Here is a 17,480-nt window from a genome sequence, read left to right on the forward strand (position 1 = left end):
TCTCGCCGGTGGATAAATACATACAGCGGAGGAGCACGCCAAGTGCGCCCGAGCAAGACTCGGCAGCCAGTGCAAGTTGTCCCAAGCCCTGGGGACGAACGGTCCCTGCCTACAGGGTGCGAGCAAGCCCAGCTCGCTCCAGCCAGCACGGGCAGCACCAGACTTCTCACCCCGCTATGGGACTGTGGAAACACCCGGAGCCTTTCCTGCCCTGGAGACCTTTCCCTTGGGGGTCAGGCCAATGGGCATCACAGCTGGCTTGGCCGGGGTCGCAGCAAGCACCTCCTAAATGGCACTGGGTTTCTTGGTGGTGACTTGGAGCAAGGATACAATGACCTGGTAACACTGTGGCTTCTATTTTTTACTGAACTGCTTTGCTCTGTGCGCAGTAACATTAGTGAGGCCTGGTGTCCTGCAGATGTGTCTCCTATCTCCCCTACATCCTTCCTCTCCCCTCTCTTTCCCCCTACAATATTGCGTAATATTACAAATTACAGCTGCAATATTTCCAGTTTCCCTTACACCCCTAACTGTCTCTCATGTCCCTTGTTCCCTCCAACACCCAAATGCTCTCCATGTCTCCTACCTAATCTTCTTGGCCTGCCAGCTGGGCAAGAGAGTACAGATGCTGGTCCAGAAGTAGACGTGTGATAATTGGCCATCTGGATACTGCTAGAGGGAACGGATAACAGCTGAGTGCGCCCTGCCTTTTCTTCAGCAGAGGCTCTGGAAAGCCTCTTTTCTCAGTGCAGAGATTTCCCTGGAACTCAGGAATTTTATCATCTCTGAGAGTTTGAGTGCCTCTGTCAAATCTGGTCCAAAATGCCAGAGGATTCAAGAGTTATCAGGAGAGGGTCAAACAGATGGACAGACAGCATGACTTCATGAGCTCCATTGCCTTAGAAATCTGGGCTAACGCCCCCACAAATTAAATGCATTTCCCACCCCAGAGAAAGAGCAACTCCTAAAATACGGGTGCAAGTTATTTGTGAATATTTTGGGTTGGTCCCTGAAGAAAATCAGTCTAGGGGCTGGCAGACTGCTGTCCTCTGAGAAACTTTGAGAACAGTGATTGGGCTGTTGGGATGCATTCAGTTGTAGCTAATCTGCTTTGAAAGTCTCAAGATGTTTTCTAAGAACATGTCAAATGCCAAAATACCTGTCTATGCCTTTTTGGCATTTAGCAATTGCTACAATATGACATTTGCATATTCATAGTTTTAAGGCCAGAAGAGCTTTAGACTTTAGGATCTGACACAGACTACTGACACTCAGTAATGGTCCTGTGCTCGATTTAATCTTTAGCTGCAGCTTATCTCCCAGAACAGCATCCAAAATCTTTAACTAGATACTTAGGTGGTAAGGAATTCCTATGTATATGTAAGATACAGCTGGGTAGCACTATCACACACATTCATTTTTATTATCATTATTACTGTTTGCATTCATGGCTGTAGTAATAGCCCATGCAACTATTTTACTGTGAATTCTCTTTACATCTTTTTATGGTCCAATAAAACTAATAGGACTCTAAAGATTGATCTTGTTTCCTGTTTTTTTTTTTTTTTTTTTTTTTTTTTTAGCAAAGCTTAAAACCATGTGGCACTGGTTTATTGAGTCAGCAATCACTTAAACTTTTTAAAATTCCGTACACTAAGTGAAAAATGAGATTTAGAAAGCTAATGGAAAATAAATGTCTCCCGAACACAACATACATTGACTGGTTCCTTGCCTTATTCCATAAAAACAGATGGAAGCAATAGCTACAGTGAATTACCTACTGTATGTAGGGCCCTGCGCTGTCCCGTGACAGCCGCCCCTCTGTGGCAGCCTGCTACAACACATTGCCCCGTGATAAAGCGTGCACACCTGCCACATGCACCTCTGGGGCTTGCCCTCGCTTGCTTGGATTGGAGAGCGACCAGTGTGCTCAGGCGCCCTCCTGCTACCCAGCCCCGGAGCCTGCCTCGTGGCTGCAGTGTGGGAAGGGCTGTCTGTCCTTCCATCCTCTCCAGCGCACCCAGTACGGTGGGGTCCCACACCAGGCCTGCGCACAGAGGGAGTACGCACACATAGTAACAATTTCCTCCTCGGATCCCTGACCAGTCATCTGCGCAGGTGAACATGGAGCTAAATCTGAAGGCACAAGTCCACCAAGGGACACAGCCAATATACAACCTACAGGAAACACCAACAGTTGCTTTCCTGGGAATACGCAATTGTTTTCCACAACATATGAGTTACCAGTGCAAGCTATTCACCGCTCACTAGCTCTGTACAATATACCTTTGGATCAAGTGCCTCTCTCACTGCATACACAGAAGGAAAACCAATTTACCAGGAACAGTATTTTGGACTCTGCTTTCCAAAAGTTTTCTAATAAAGCAGCGAGCAAAGAACACACTATTTTGCTGAATATATGAATCATACCTTGATGGTGTTTCCTTTGAATCATAGTATTCAAAGATCTCCCTGGAGCACAATGTTTTACATTAGAAGAGAGCAGTTACTCCCAGCAGAGATGCAGCACATGTGTCTGGCTGATGGATGGCCATGTTCTAGCAAGAGTCAAAACATTCAGAAAGAAAAAAAAAAAAATCCCTAGAAACCTCAAGTAGTGGGAGAGTAATCTGAGTTTCATGTTCAATTTCCTGGCTACCAACAATAGCAAGATTTGGCATCTTCAACATTTCAAAACACACAAGGGCTTTACAGCAACATCCTTTTCACACAGAGGCCCATTTCACCCGCCCTGAACATGATTCCACCCCCTCACCCCCCAAACAGGAAGCAGGGTGCAACGGGAACACCTTCAAGTTTACATACATGGTTGCAGCGGGGGATGAGGGGACATGTTCCAGTCCTGCTTCTGCTGAAGTCAATAGGAGTTTCATAGCAGACCACAATAGAAACAGCATCAGGCCTCGGATCAAAGTAGAAAATGGAGCCTGGTAAAAAATTCACCATGACTTAATTCTTCTAGAAGGAAAAATGAAGCAATACTAAGTATATTACTGTATATTAACAAGTTAGAAACAGAAGAAGTCTTCTCATTTGGAGACTGGTCCTTAAAAAAGGCAGTAGTAATTTTAAGTTCCACACACTGTTTAAATATCACAAACTACCCCAACCTAATACCTCCCTGCCCTTTTGCAAAGCAAAATCCTTCTGCAGCCAACAGTAACTGCTTTGTGTCCAGCTTTGATTTTATCCACGGAGGCAAGTTGACAATATTTAAATGGATCACTTTCTTTTCTTTGCCCCAGAGCACACTAGGAAGTAATTTAATTCATACTCATGCTGCCTATTGGAGCTGCCTCACCAAAACATGCTGTTGCCTTGCAGCACCTAAACCAGGCAGCTGCCTCCAGGACTTCGGCAGGTTTGAAGGCCACCAAAATGAGGGACAACACAGGCCACAGCAGAGCTGCGGGACAGTATGACCATGGTGGAGCCTCCAGAAATAGCCCCATTCCTCAATCTTGGGAGAAGAAAGTCACCCCTCTACGACTGTTTTCCTACATGTGAAAAAATACTTACCCTTCGAGAAGGCATCAAGACCAATTGACGAAAAGTACATTACAAGAGCATTACGCTACCACAAAGGCTGAGAACAGGCCTGTTCGGAGATTTCTGCATTCGCAATTGCCCTTAAGTACCATTGTAGAAATTACTGTGGCTGGAATTCGCCAAAATGACTTGGGCTATGGTGACATCCATTTGTGAGAGTTTCCTGGAAATTAAGAAGCTTAAATATCTAGTCAGTTAACAAACAAATCAACCATTTTATCAAAATATTTGAACTCCAACAGGCATGTAAGTTCACTCTCATAGTGGAGCATCTACAGGCATTACTGTATCTTGTGGATGCTCAGTACTGACAGCAGGACTCCTGCAAGGGCTGCAAGGACTCCGTGCATAAGAAAGTTTGCAGAAATAGGCCCAAATCTGGCCAAGAGATAAGCCCCAAAGGCCAGCACAAGAACTCTGTGACCATTCAGGGTTACCTAAGCTCTCCTGAGTGACCTTTATAGTGCATGCACCCTGTACTGTAGGATCAGCGGGTTGAACAAAATGTTTTCTTTAAAATTAAAGGTGTCACCAGCCCCGGCCTCCTGTCCCACTGTCAGGATCACGCAGGCATGCCATTTCACATCAGAAGAACAGCTAATGTGTTACTTGTCTTTTGCCAACTCATGCACCATTTCCTTTTAAAAAAAGGTATTTTCCACTACTGCTACTCACGCAAAACAGTTTGTCGAGCAGGGGAGGCCTAGCACAAAATGAATTTAGCAGACACTCTTGAGAGGTAGTAACAAAAGAACCCAAATGAAATAGAGTATTTCTCACCAAGAAGAGCTGGCTGGAAGTGGTGAAATTCTTCAAGAAGAATGTTATGAGAAAGTTTTCCACTTGGGCTCTAAATCTTTTTGGCCAGAGTAAAAGGCAGTCAACGCATAAATGAGTTGACAAGTCATTCTCTGCACATACTAAGTTGCTTTTATTAATCCAGAACTGCATGCTACAGATACTGTACAGCATGAACATTTATTCATTACAAAAAATGGCTTCCAAACCATTAAAAATGAAAATTGGAATAAGAGCATAAAACGGAACAGTAACATCACAACTGTTAGGAAACATTCAAAGTATTCACAAAAAATGTTATAGTTAGCATCTTAATAAACCAGAGAAAAATCTGAGACAGTTTTACAATCGCTTCATGTCAACTACAATGGCACTGAATGAACAGATGAACAATTTTTCAGCTTTATACAGCGTTTTTTGCAACATCAACATGCCTAGTTTTTTTTTTTTGTTTTAACTTTGCTACCTACCTGTATGTAGTAAGTGTACATAAAAGTGGCAGTCTGATTTTCCTTTTATGAATAATCTAATATACAGAATTTGGCCCTTAAGGGTTTATACCTCTTCATTTTAAATGCTTTCCGGACAATCTGCTACCAAACACGTCTGTTATAGGTGACATTAAAACTACATACATATCTATCTATGTAACATCACAGCAAAACATGATGAACAAAAAAATTACAGCATTAAAAAAATAATAAAGTTGTTGGGAGAAAGTTAAAAGTCACTGAGATTTTGGCACATAAAAATTTTGCACACAGCCTACAGTCCTAATGTCGCAGGGGATTCAGCTGCAGTTCTGAATGGGAGACACTTGGACCTTGCTATTTTTCAAACAGCGTTGCTAAAAATTCCCTTGCTAAATTTTCAAGTCTTTTTGTGTGTAATGGCTTTTAAAGCAATTTATTTTTTACACTATTGATCCTTGAAAAATGCATCTGCGAATGTCCATTTGGTGGCAACTGTGTTTCATACAGAAAAAAAAAATCACAAAAGTAAATCAAAAACAAAAATCCCGGAAAAATATATATATACACATTTATATATAAACTTAAAAACCTTGTACAAATGAGTTGTTATATATAAGATGCTTACACTAAGGAAAAAAATTTTATACAATGTTTCAAGAAAAAAAAAAGAGGAAAAAAACATTTAAAAAGGGACAACATACAGATACAACAAGCAATTTCTAAAGCAATAAATACTACTGGTCCAATAGCGTTGTGATACTTTTAATTGTTGAGTAGCGTTCCCTCCCCCAAAAAGAACAACACCATGGAACAAGGTATATTAACACATTTTTTTTAACCCTTTGTTTCTGTACATTTAAACAATAACAAGTAACATCACAATAAAGGTTGTTTCACACAAGGAAGAAAAAAAAAGAAGTAGTAGCGGCACTGCATTCGTTGTGCCCTTAAAGGTTTAAAAACCAGATGTAAAATGATTGGTTCGCAAGCTCGTATTTAATACAAATAATAAAGAACCAATGCCTCCGGCAAGGGCTGCTTCAAAATTGCTTCTTTTTTTTTTTTTTTTAATTTTTAAAATCAGTCTTTAAAACTAAGCTATTGGAACTACATAACAATTATGTATATATATATATTTTTTAAACGCTACAAAGACTTTAAACAGCTGTTGATAAAAATTTTGGCAGAATCATGAGGCTTTTCTCATCTACATATTTAAAAAGGAGAAATTGAAATAAGAATGGGTCAAATATTGACCAATGAACTCGATAAAACATCAACTAATGTAGCCACGTGGCACAAATTAAAAACAAAACCGAAAAACGGCGACAACGAACGACAGCAACAGGAAAAAAGAAAAAGAAAAAAAAAGGAAAGGAAATAAAACCCAAAATCCCAACAGAATTTAAAACCTCGAAACAAAACAGAACGGGCTAAAGAGGCTAAAGCTATTCTAAAGACTTGGTTACAAGTGACAGCGGCTGGGGCTGTGTCCCCGGCAGCGAGCTGTGGGAATGCAAGGAGGATGTCGAAGGTTGTGCTAAGGAGGAGGACGCGGCGGCGGCGGCGGCGGGCGCGAGGGTGGCCGGCTGGTGCTCCAGAGCCCCGTTGGGACACGCCGCCGCGGGCAGGGCGCTGGGCTTGCTCGCTGAGCTCTCGGTCAGGCCGAGCGCGGACGGCGGCGGCATCATGACGAGGTGTGCCAGCGGGTCGGGTTTCAACGTGAGCGAGAGAGGTTGCGTTTGTTCAGTCTGTGGTTTCGAGTCTCTTGGGGGGGAGGACAGCATGTTGGGAGAGGAAGGAGGAGAGTCTAGTAAGCTTCCATCTGAAGAGGGTGGGCTGACGCAGCTGCCTTCACCTTGTATGTAGCGAACGCACTTTTTTTTTCTCCTAGAAACAGGGAGAGAGTTATCTGTGAATAAAGGGCAAAGATGCTAATGGAGAAAGTTATCTAAAGCAAAGAGCCATAAATAAACTACTCTGGGCTCTGAACATGCTGCACCCAGACCCTGTGCACCGTGCTTAAAATCTGGCTGGGTGTTCTTGGCACTGAGTTCACGCAGGAACCTCCCCTCCACTAACGGATTTGGAAAAGATTCGCAAATTGTCTCTCCATCACCCTCCTTTTCAGGCTGCCTCTTTTGCTTATTTATTTTTAAAGTAATCATAAAAATCAAGAGACATGGTTTTTGAGCCCACTGTGCTAATCTGCAAACTCAACTTTCCTTAGGAAAAAAATTAACCCTTGTAAAATAAAAAATTGTTGAGAGTTGATAATATCTCACGATGCTGTCCAAGTTAACATGGCTGTTTCTACACCTGCGTCACCTGTAGTCTTTACGATGCATTGCCTTTGGGAGGCAAGAACGGCTGCAACCTACTGCTCATTGCTTTTTCCTCTGTTACGAACCACACCAAATTGAGAGATGTCAGAGTCAGACAGGAAGAATATATAATAGAAAGAATGAGAGAGGGGAAATCAAAATGAACAAACAAAACAAACAAAAGAAAAACAGGAAAAGAACAGGATAAACAGAGTATGATCCAAAATAACAAGAATAACTGGTTGTATGGCCTGCAGGTTGTGGCTTTGAATCGACCCAGATTTACTTTTTGTTTCAAGGGAGAGTGGTAGATTTGGGAAATGGCTTCTCTGCATTTTGGGGAATTTTCCTCTAAGAGGCCACCCATGTAACTTCAGAGCGGGATCCAATTTCGGCAGGTGAAGAGCACGACGACAGGTACAAAGATGAAGAGCAACATGGAACTTATTTCACACCAGGGAACATGAGAATCTCACAAGAGCCATTTGTCTTCAAATAACCGAATATGTGACCCAACAAAAATCTTTTCTCCTCCCTCTGTCCACTTAATAGTGCAAAGGAGCAATGAACAACAAATGACACTTTCACACCATCTCTCCTGTCAAGTGTATGCAGGAGGATTCTAGTAGCAGGACAGAAATAATGAGGCAAATGACTACAGCATCTGGCAGAGTAATGTTCAGTGGCCATATTGACCCTAATAATGATGGCTTTCCAGCCCTCCTACTTAAAAACATGCTTTTCCATGCAATGTATTTGACAAAGTCGGTCTAAAGCAGCTATGCCATAAAATCTTTGGAAAGAGCCAGCTACACTGTTCACAACCACCTCTCAAGGAGCACACTACTGTCCCTCCCCTGTGGACACCTCACACTAGCTGAGCAGCTTGGGCAGATTAGAGAGGAGCATGTGAAACGCTGGACTCTAGCATAGATGCTGAATGTTGCTGGGTGAAATTCCCCACTAATTCCATTTCTGCCAGTAGATTTTCTCCCATATATACGGCAACTGCATTTCACTTAGTTTAATCCAAAGTCCTTCACCTAGGCAATGGAGCTAGACATTTCTCCACTCTGAGGCAAACCTAACCAGCTTGATCCTGGAGGCAAAAGATACTGTATCCCAGAGCCAGAAGTGAACAGCAAGCCCTGGTACCCCACCTTTCCATCTCCTTCCATGAAGGATCTGGCAGATGTCAGTGCTGTGACATCCCTTTTTCCAGAGAATCAGGCAATGGCCTGAAGTTCTGCTCCAAGTTCCATATGGCAAGGTAAATTAGAGCTAGTAGAGTTTTAACCACGTTAGCCTGCAGATCAACACATGCTAAAAACTAAAGACATCCATGCAACTTACATGTTAAAAAGAAAGAAAGAAAGAAAGAAGACAGCAAGTGAAGGCAGTAAACCATGCTTTATTAGAGCAAAGTTAAAAGATAGAAAAAAATATTAACTTGGTGGGCTCAAAACAGAACCTGTTAATTCATCTACCATCCAAGAATGCGTGGGAAGGCTCTAGCACTAGACTAACGACATTTCTGCCCCTCTTTTTTTCTCTCCCTTCTCCTCTCCTATGCTACTTCTGAGTCTGAAACTCTGCAATGCTACCAGGCCCACAATTTGTGCTGGGATCTTTTGTACAGCAGCCAGAACAACAACAACAAAAAAAACAACAACAAAAAATAAACCACACAATTACATTTCACAAATCTCTTAGAAAATATTAGTGTAGGAAGGTGGATTTTCACAATTTGGAGACCCCAGGGTTAAAAAAAATAATTAAAAAATCCAGTAATTTGCAAGCAGAAAACCAAGTTCTGCCTGCCTCATTGACAGTGGTCCAGAAGTCACTCAATTGGATTGCTCTGAACCTACAAGGCAGTTAATTACTGCACTAGAGCCAGTTTGAATCTAGTGTGTCAAAAATTCAATCGATTTTTTAATACTAACTTAAGTTCTGTGGCCTGAAAAAGAAGAGTTTCCCATGGCAAAGCAGATGTAATGAAAATACCACAGAACTATGCAACTTTCTGACCTTGCAGAGTTAATAGCCTTTTTGTAATTAGAAACACTGCTCTGCTATCTTAAATAATTTTTCTTTGACTAGGACTAAGGTGACAGAATGTTTCCTCTGTTTCAAATTCTTTAACAGTGCACTGACCACTTTTAGTCTGAAAATCCATTTACTAAAATGGTGATGGGTCAAGGGAAGACATTTCTCCATCTTGAGCCTGTGCCATTCCCATCCTGTGTTATGCGTGGCTGTGGTCACAGCAGGGCTAGATGGGCCAGAATACGCAAATGAGTAACTGCCCCAAACCCTGTAAACCAAATTTTACCAGAAGCAAATTACATCGGGCAACCCTGGTGAAGGGAAATAAGTTAAAGTCTGAGGAGCTCTTCATGCCTCAGTCTTGCTGTCCTTAAAGCAAGGCTAAACGAGCTACGTACCCCCCTCACAAGCGCACCATAAGGACTATTTGTCTGTGCAGCGTTCTGAAAACGTCACCTGCCACGTCAGGATGGCAGAAGTCAGCAGAAGTGACTTCGTTTACACTGTCAGGTGAAACCAGCCCTAGGACAGCACCAAAACAAGCATTAGCACTGCAACTGCCAGCAGTGAGAGCCCCAGAAAAGGACAAGCATTGATTGAGCTGCTGGGAGCAGAGATGCCTCAGTGTCCATAATGTCAACAAACTGTGCGTCTTCAGCACCTACCTAAGATGCCCTACACCTACCATGCTGCCATATACGCTGTTATGATGGTTAGGACCAGAACTAGGAGAAAAATGCTCTAAATTGCCTAATAAGAAAACATCTTTATGCATTAGAAAAAAGGGGAAAAAACAGCCTGTATTGATAAGTCTAAAGCTATCACCTACATCACTGAAAGGTACTGTACAGCTCAAAACTAACACTGAAAATGTTTTCAAAAAATAAAGTCGCTAAAAGCAAGGATTCCTAACCAAAAGCTGGAGTAAATTAAGACAGGGTTTGTCTTACGTGTAACCTAAGCAGTAACTAATGTGCAGACGGAATGAAAAATCCCCTTTGTGATAAAATGAAGCTTCAAAAGTATGATGTTTACTTAATCAGCTAGAGAAAGATTAAGCAACACAAACACGATGTGCCCACAGTTCTAATACTCGGCATACAGAGTTTGACATGCTTCAAATACTGTATCGCTAGACTACACAAATATCTACTGATAGCATGTAGTACATTAACCACAGAATAAAGCCTAATTAAATACAGTGTTATGAGTCTTTGGTTAGCATGAGATTGGAGTCTCCTAATACTTAACAGCAAAATAGGCTACCCAGCCCTATTAGGTTGAATTTTTATTCCTTTCCTTAAGCTTTAAGAAATTGCTGCTTTCAAAATTTAACATATATACTAGTGCTGATATCTAACACCTCAATCCCCAAACACCCAGTACTAAGCATGCCTTATACGGGACAATATGCAATCTTTTGAAGACATTTTCAATGCCTTCTCTTATCTCATATTTTGACATAAAACACCACCCTCAATTCATGTTTTCCTTGATACTAAGCACAAACAAGACTGCGTGCATACACAAAATATGAGGAACATCTGATCTACATTCTAAATGAGATGAAGCACATGGGACTGGCATGAGTAAGAGGGGAAAATGTGGGAAAGGAATCACTACACACAGAGTGTGGTTTGGATTGAAATACCTACCATCATAATATTCCAAATTCAAAGACTGCTTGTATCAGAACAAAGAAACAACACATTTAACCAAATGCGATCATTTAAGAAAAAGGAATGAGAAAAGAACTACTTGGTATCCCTCCACCAAGAAAAAAGTACGTACTGAGTTATACACAGAATTAAATTCCAGTAGAACATAGGCTGTTGGAATTTGGGCTCTCTGATGTCTTTCATCTCCTTTTAGTGCTGAAAACTGTCCTACTAAAGTTGTAATTAGTTTGTCTAGAGCTCAAGAGTTTACAGCTCACTTGTTGGGATAAAATTTGGAAAAATTTATTTTCAAAATCAGCAGAAGACAGCAGATCATTTCAAAAATAACAACTACACAAGCCTTATCAAGAAATATTGGCATATAGGCATCTATCCAAATTTTGCAGATAAACCAAAAAATGAGTACAATATAAGCTGTAAACACTGGCTTATATATCTATAATCAGGATAAAAACACTAGAGCTGCATATCCCAGAACTTTTTAAACCTTTGGAGACAGTGGACACAGACCTACACAAAAGACAAAATATAAAATGTCCACTTGAACATTAATTTTGCTGACAATCTGGAAAAAAACAAGAACAAAAAACCAACTGCCAGCTATAAGCACTTCAAATTTTCTTGTTCCCAGTTCTACCACCAGGGAGAGGTTATTGGTAAAGAAAGAGAGAAAATGGCATTAAATTAGCAAGAAATTCCAAAGATCAAAGATTATTAGCAATTGGTGCTGTGGGAGAGAGAAAGGTGGGGGTGAGGGGAAAAAAAGATTAAAAAAATAAAATCACACAAATGCACTAAGAGGACAGATTGCTTTTATTTCCCCAAAGGCCTAGTGGGTAGGATTATACCTGCATGGTTTGCACCATAAACTCTGTCGGTCAAGCCCGAACAATGCCCGACACTTCTTTGGAGTATTTGCATCTGTTAGCATAAGGTAAACACAAAAAATACAACACAATGGTGGATAGAGCTCATTTGGACTGTGTAATCTTAGCTACAGCTACGTTTAGCTTTTAATCACCTCAGTTTTATTTGGTAATCTCCCCTCATACCAAGGGCCTGAAAGAAACAGGACTTTCACAATAAGCCAGAACAAAAAACTGTGCCGTGGCGACACGGCTGTGCGTCCGTCCCGTGTCGGTACCACGCTCAGTGCCAGGTTATCGAGGGCCTTGGGAAAAGGTGACATTCCTGGAGAGGAGGCCGGCAGGGCAGGACTGTGTTTGAACCACAATATGCTTAAGGCTGATGCTGTTTTACAGTGGGTTTTTGGCTAGCAGCAGCAAAGAGGAAGGAAAAACAACAACAACAACAACAAAAAAAAAAACACGAAAAAGCAAGACCCTTTCAGAGAGACGATAACTCATGGCAGTGTCCCACTCCCTTGTGTCTTCTAGATCACAATACAGAGCTACAAAGCAACAAGGCAGGAAAAAAAAGGGGAAAGTACCAAATAAACCAGCTGCAAATCAGCCATAGCGAGTCTGGGAAAACTATACACACCTGCAGGGGCCGCACCAGTTATTCTGTTGATCAAGGCCAAAGCGCGCTCGGCATTTCTTAGGAGCGCTCAGGTCTGAATGAGTTCAAGAAAAGCGAGCAGAAAAGGGGGAGAGAAAAAAAGAGAGAGGGAGAGGGAGAGGGAGAGAGAGAAAGAGAGAGAGAGAAGGGGAGAAAAAAGAGAAAGATAAAAATAAGGAAAAAATAAAAATAAAAAAGGGAATAAAAATCAATGTCCTTGTTATTAATTGCAAAATATTGACTTTCGATTTAAAAGTAAAAAAAAAATAGTGATAATCACATTCTTATTCAACTCTTGAGATTAGCTGTTGCAATTAAAGCTGCAGTATCCCTTTACAAAGGACTGTATCTTTCCCATTTAAAAGAGCAGAAAGAGGAAAGTCATTGTGGCTGGTCTAGCAGGACGTTTCAGGCAAGATTTACTTGAGTTTGGTTTTTTTCTTCTGCTTTTTGTGAGGGAAAAAAAAAGGAAGAAAAGAAGCTGAGTATGGAAGTTAGATCCTGAACATGCTTTTTTCTTCAACTTAGATACAAAATAAAAATAAGAAAAAAAAAAAGAAAAAGGAAATTATATCTCCTGGGATAATGCAGCTTTTGGAATAGCATTCAATTTATTTGTTTTTATTAATTTATATTTAAAGGAATGGATAAGAATAAGCAGATTGCGGAATGAGCATGTTAGTATCAGCCAGAAAATAAAACGTAAAGCATGGCAAGGTGCTGAGTTAGTACAGCGGGTGAATTGCAATGAATAGGCTTGAGCAGAAAGGCAAAAACAAAAATTCCAAAACTAAAATAATTAAAAAAAATGCGTAGGCATGCTAATGTGAGAAGACTTAGTGGGAGCCATGAAAAATGCCATTAGATTAAGGAGGTTCATTACTGACTTGCTTCCATTCTTATCAGTCTCTTTAAAGAAATACTGCATATTCAATTTGCACAGTTAGTACAACTCTTGAGTTATTTTTACCATATTACTGTTTTAATAGCAATTGTTACAAAAAACAAAAACAAAATAAAAATACTATCAAACATATATAGATATAAAGATATATAGATAATAAACACTATAAAAACGTGTGGATGATATTTTTTTAATGTCATAAGTGTTTAATGTTAAAATCTATAATGTCAGGAAAAAAAAACTAAAAAGCAGTTCATAAACTATTTTAAATGACTCAAAATGACGTTAGCACCTGTAATCGGAGGAAGTGAAAGGCAAGGATTTAGGAAACATTCGCTGTGTTCTGAAAAAAAAGAACAAATTACACAAAGGCTTCAAAAAAAATTAAATTAGGGCTTCTTCAAAATTGACTATGAGATTGCCTATGCAGTATTTCTAATTTCCTATATAGAATGGCAAACCTCCTTAATTTAAATTGGGTGCGATTTACCACTGTAAGGCATGCATCAGAACATACAGGTACAGCCCAAATTAATACCAAACACACACATACGTACACACACACACATACGCGCAAAATAAGCAGACAACTTTATAAACGATGGCATAGGCATTACAACTATGGATCTGCAGTTAAAGGCTTTGCAGTTATTACGTTCAGATTCAACTAATGTCACAAGAGGCTCTTACATGCAATGGCCTGGTTACTAGTTTTAGAAGGGCAATAATGAGTAAATAATTAAAGTGTATTAATAAAGGCTGTCTACAATAGGGACTGGCTCTCAGTGAGGCCACGGGACTCCTGCCCACCTCCCCCGCACCTAGGAACGTAAGATAAGCATTGCCACAGTTCCACTACGCAAGGTACTGAGACTTATTTTTACTTACCATTGGTCTCTCCTGGCTGCTTATCCCTTTTCCTCTTCTTCTTCTTTCCCTGCACGAAACAAACACAAATGAGAAGGGTTAAAAAACCACCAACAAAAAAACCCCAACAACAATTACCTTTGTTAGACAGCACAGAGTGACAGCAGAGTGCTCTGTCCTCCAAGTCCACTGGAGAGGACATGAACCACCGCATGGAGGACCTGAACACTGGGATGCACCTGCAGTGCCTTCCCGTCTCTGGGAAGCCAAAGAGGGCCCCAAGGGGATACTTTCTCCCTGGAAACGGCTCTGTCTGCTGGCCCACCCTGTGCTGTGCCATTTATTCTGCTTTCTAACAGCCCCACTACAGCCCTCCTGCAAAGCTAACATCCTCTGAAAGCCGTAAGCAGCTGGGGTGGAGGCAGAAAGAATCAGAAGGAACTTATTTCAAGGTAAGTTCAGAATGATGACAATAATATTTGACACCTGTACATTCCTGTGTCTGGAAGTGGCAAAAATCACTCATGGTCACATTTTTTCTGGGGGCAGGAAAAGAAGAAGGGGGAACAATGGAGACTGAACGAGGGAGAGTGTGCAAATGAGGTCAGACTTGAGCCCCTGGGGTTCCTCAGCTGCAAAATTAACCATTAAAACAGATGCCACAATAAAGAAGCCACAATAATGAGGAAAGCCTAACCAGCAGGTTTATAAGTGCACCCAAAGCCTGGGAAGCACAGCAGAAAGGAAAGAAATCCAAAGTGTGATATAACTAAGACGCTGTCCACATTTTACTATCATGAAGAAAGTCAGCAGTATTAACTTGCTAAACAATGGCCCTTTCCCAAATATTATCCATCAAGATGATGTAATTTATTATGGTTTTTGATCAGAGGGGGAAATGGAACAGAAGAGGCTGGAGAAACAAGGGTCCATCCTTTCCCACTTTCCCTCCAGCACTATGCGAGAGGCTATGATCATAAGGATCAGCCTGAACTCTGTGGAAAATGAGATCATGATGAGCATGGCTCAAAAGAAAAAAATAGGTATTTTCTAAGAAAACTCTTCTTCCAGCACTGAATGACAGAATTTGCAGAGCAAAACAAAAAGGCTAGTGTGGGGAAATATGGTCATTTCATTTTCAGAGGTCCCCAGCTACTAAAAGCAACATTTGGGCAGCAATGTCAACTGTAAACAATGCCGTGATCTCTGCTTTTGAAGATGTGGTAGTAAGAGGAATTGGTGAAAAGGCGTAAGACCAGCAGTCCCTTGTGGTCAAGAGCGAAGGGAACAAAAACATGTCTTGAAAGAAGGAATCTCACAGCACTTTTGAAGGTCTGGCAGTATATCTGAGGAGAGGCCAAGAGGTTCTCCTACATCTTGGACATCTCCCTTTCAGTCGGTCTAGCTTCCAACTAAATGGTTAAGTTTGGCTTCAGTTTGGCCCATCCACTATTTCTGGCACACTCACTATGATCCATTCCCTAGAATTTATTAGTAAGAAATTCACCCAGTGTGAATGTTGGATTTTGATTTGTTGTTGTTGTTGCAGTGTTTTTCCTCCCCCAAAGCTGTCTTTCTGGCACAAGGCTTCTGCACTCATTTATCCTTGTTGTAAACTGCCACCCTGCTGCCCAGGCTGGGATAAGTACAGTCTTGTTCAAGAGAGCCTTCTGGTGATAGAACAAGCTATGTGCACAGTAAATTTTAAAGGACATGCACATAATCCTGTGGCCTGAATGCTGTTCCTGAGAAATAAACTCAGACACCTCTGAGGTCATTTTTGGAGATATGGTATGTCGTCGTTCTGAGTTCTCTGTTTAAGTAAAATATCAATTGTTACACGAGCCGTTTGTCTAACACGACAGGAAAAGACAAGAAAGAGAATGAGGCATTGCTCCTAAAAGTCTCTGAGAATAAAAAGTGGGGAAAATTTGGTATTCCAAAGTCCACACATCACAAAAAATACAGTAAGTTCAAACTCTGCTTCATTTACATTGGTCTAAATTGGCAGTAACTTTATGAAAGTCAGTGATTTTTTTCCAGCTTTTCAACGTAACTGAAATCGGACAATTGCCTCAGCACCATAAGTCTGCTTTTTATTTAATCTCGAGGAGGCCACTTTGATAATTAACAGAATGCATCTTGTGGTTAATTTGATCACTTTTTGCAGTATATTTGGGAATTCAAGGGCTATTCCAATCTGAGAACTTTAACTTTCACCGGCCAGAACGCAGATCAAGAGTCATCTGTAGTATTAAGTATTATAGTATTAAAGTACTATAATCTCTTTAGGGGGCAATGTATTAAAAATGACTGACATACAGGAATCTCAGCCAGGGACCAGGAATTTCTGGTCCCTTTTCAACACCAGCTTTGAAAACTCTATTCCTAAGAATAGAAAAAGGTCCCACTAAGTACATCTACATTCTCTGCAAAGGTAATAGGGGAAATAAATACCTTGCTTGTGTGTTCAATTTCAGAGCTATAAGAAGATACTTGATTATGTAGCATGTAATTCCATGTAGTTATGTACATGGAATTAAGAAAAAATTATAGCAGCAGTTTTTGAAGTGCTCTGCAGAAGATACATTTTTGTCTTTGTCTCAGACTGCCCTTCTCACACTGGAGCAGACAGTCCGTAATGTTTTCCATCGTCATGTTATACAAATTCTTAGGCTGCAAGTAGATGTGGATGTAAACACTTGCTTACTGTTTTGGCAGGTTTGTGTTCTTTCTGCAGAGCCAAGCCAACATGGGTTTTGACAAGACTGCAGAATCCTTCTGTACTAATTTTCTAGACTACAGGTAGACAAGGTTACTAGACCCATACATATTTCCAAGTCCAGCATTCAGTGCATTAATGTCGCACTAGATCTCATGAAGAGAGAATGTGCCTTGTGACACCAACAAGCCACAAGGGATTCACAGAATCCTCTTCTCTTTAAAAGTAAGCTGGAAGCTGCGTTTCCTGAATGCAGCGTTCCGATTTCTGAAGACCTGGGCTACAGCTGGCCTCATCCTACTTCCTGATGTGAAATTACTCATGATTTAGCTATTTTAAGCACCCCAGACATGCTCCCCTTCTAGATCCATGAAGGGCTTGAGACCTTAAGAAATGCTGAGGGAGGAGGGAAACTCTGAGAGCTCTGCATGGATGGAAGAGAGAAATAAATAAATCCTGCAGATGATGCAACTGTGGGATGCAAAGCTTCTGGGCTCTCCTGAGGCAGGAAGGTTCCCCCTGAAGGTCACCTGGGGGTACAGCATCAAGCCGCTGGGAAAGCGCCGGCTTTCT

At 41.1% G+C, this 17,480-nt stretch overlaps 1 protein-coding gene across 15 annotated transcripts in view; it reads right to left on the reverse strand.

Annotated features, from left to right (window-relative positions):
• Nucleotides 1-4,477: 4,477 nt before the first annotated feature.
• Nucleotides 4,478-17,480, reverse strand: part of TCF7L2 (transcription factor 7 like 2) — a 182,585-nt gene continuing 169,582 nt past the window's right edge. For 6 of the 15 annotated variants that reach the window (XM_062580763.1, XM_062580760.1, XM_062580757.1 and 3 more), the window contains 4 exons: nt 14,207-14,255; nt 13,611-13,661; nt 12,397-12,469; nt 4,478-6,731 (listed from right to left, as the gene is read on the reverse strand). In XM_062580763.1, coding sequence (XP_062436747.1) covers nt 6,290-6,731; nt 12,397-12,469; nt 13,611-13,661; nt 14,207-14,255 — 615 coding nt within the window. In that variant the 3' untranslated portion in view covers nt 4,478-6,289. Of the gene's footprint in view, nt 6,732-11,740; nt 11,815-12,396; nt 12,470-13,610; nt 13,662-14,206; nt 14,256-17,480 lie in introns of those variants that run through there. The other 9 variants (XM_062580768.1, XM_062580767.1, XM_062580766.1 and 6 more) reach the window with 4 other exon arrangements.

The sequence above is a fragment of the Rhea pennata genome, chromosome 7 (assembly GCF_028389875.1).
Source record: "Rhea pennata isolate bPtePen1 chromosome 7, bPtePen1.pri, whole genome shotgun sequence".
In the NCBI taxonomy this organism is placed as follows: domain Eukaryota; kingdom Metazoa; phylum Chordata; class Aves; order Rheiformes; family Rheidae; genus Rhea; species Rhea pennata.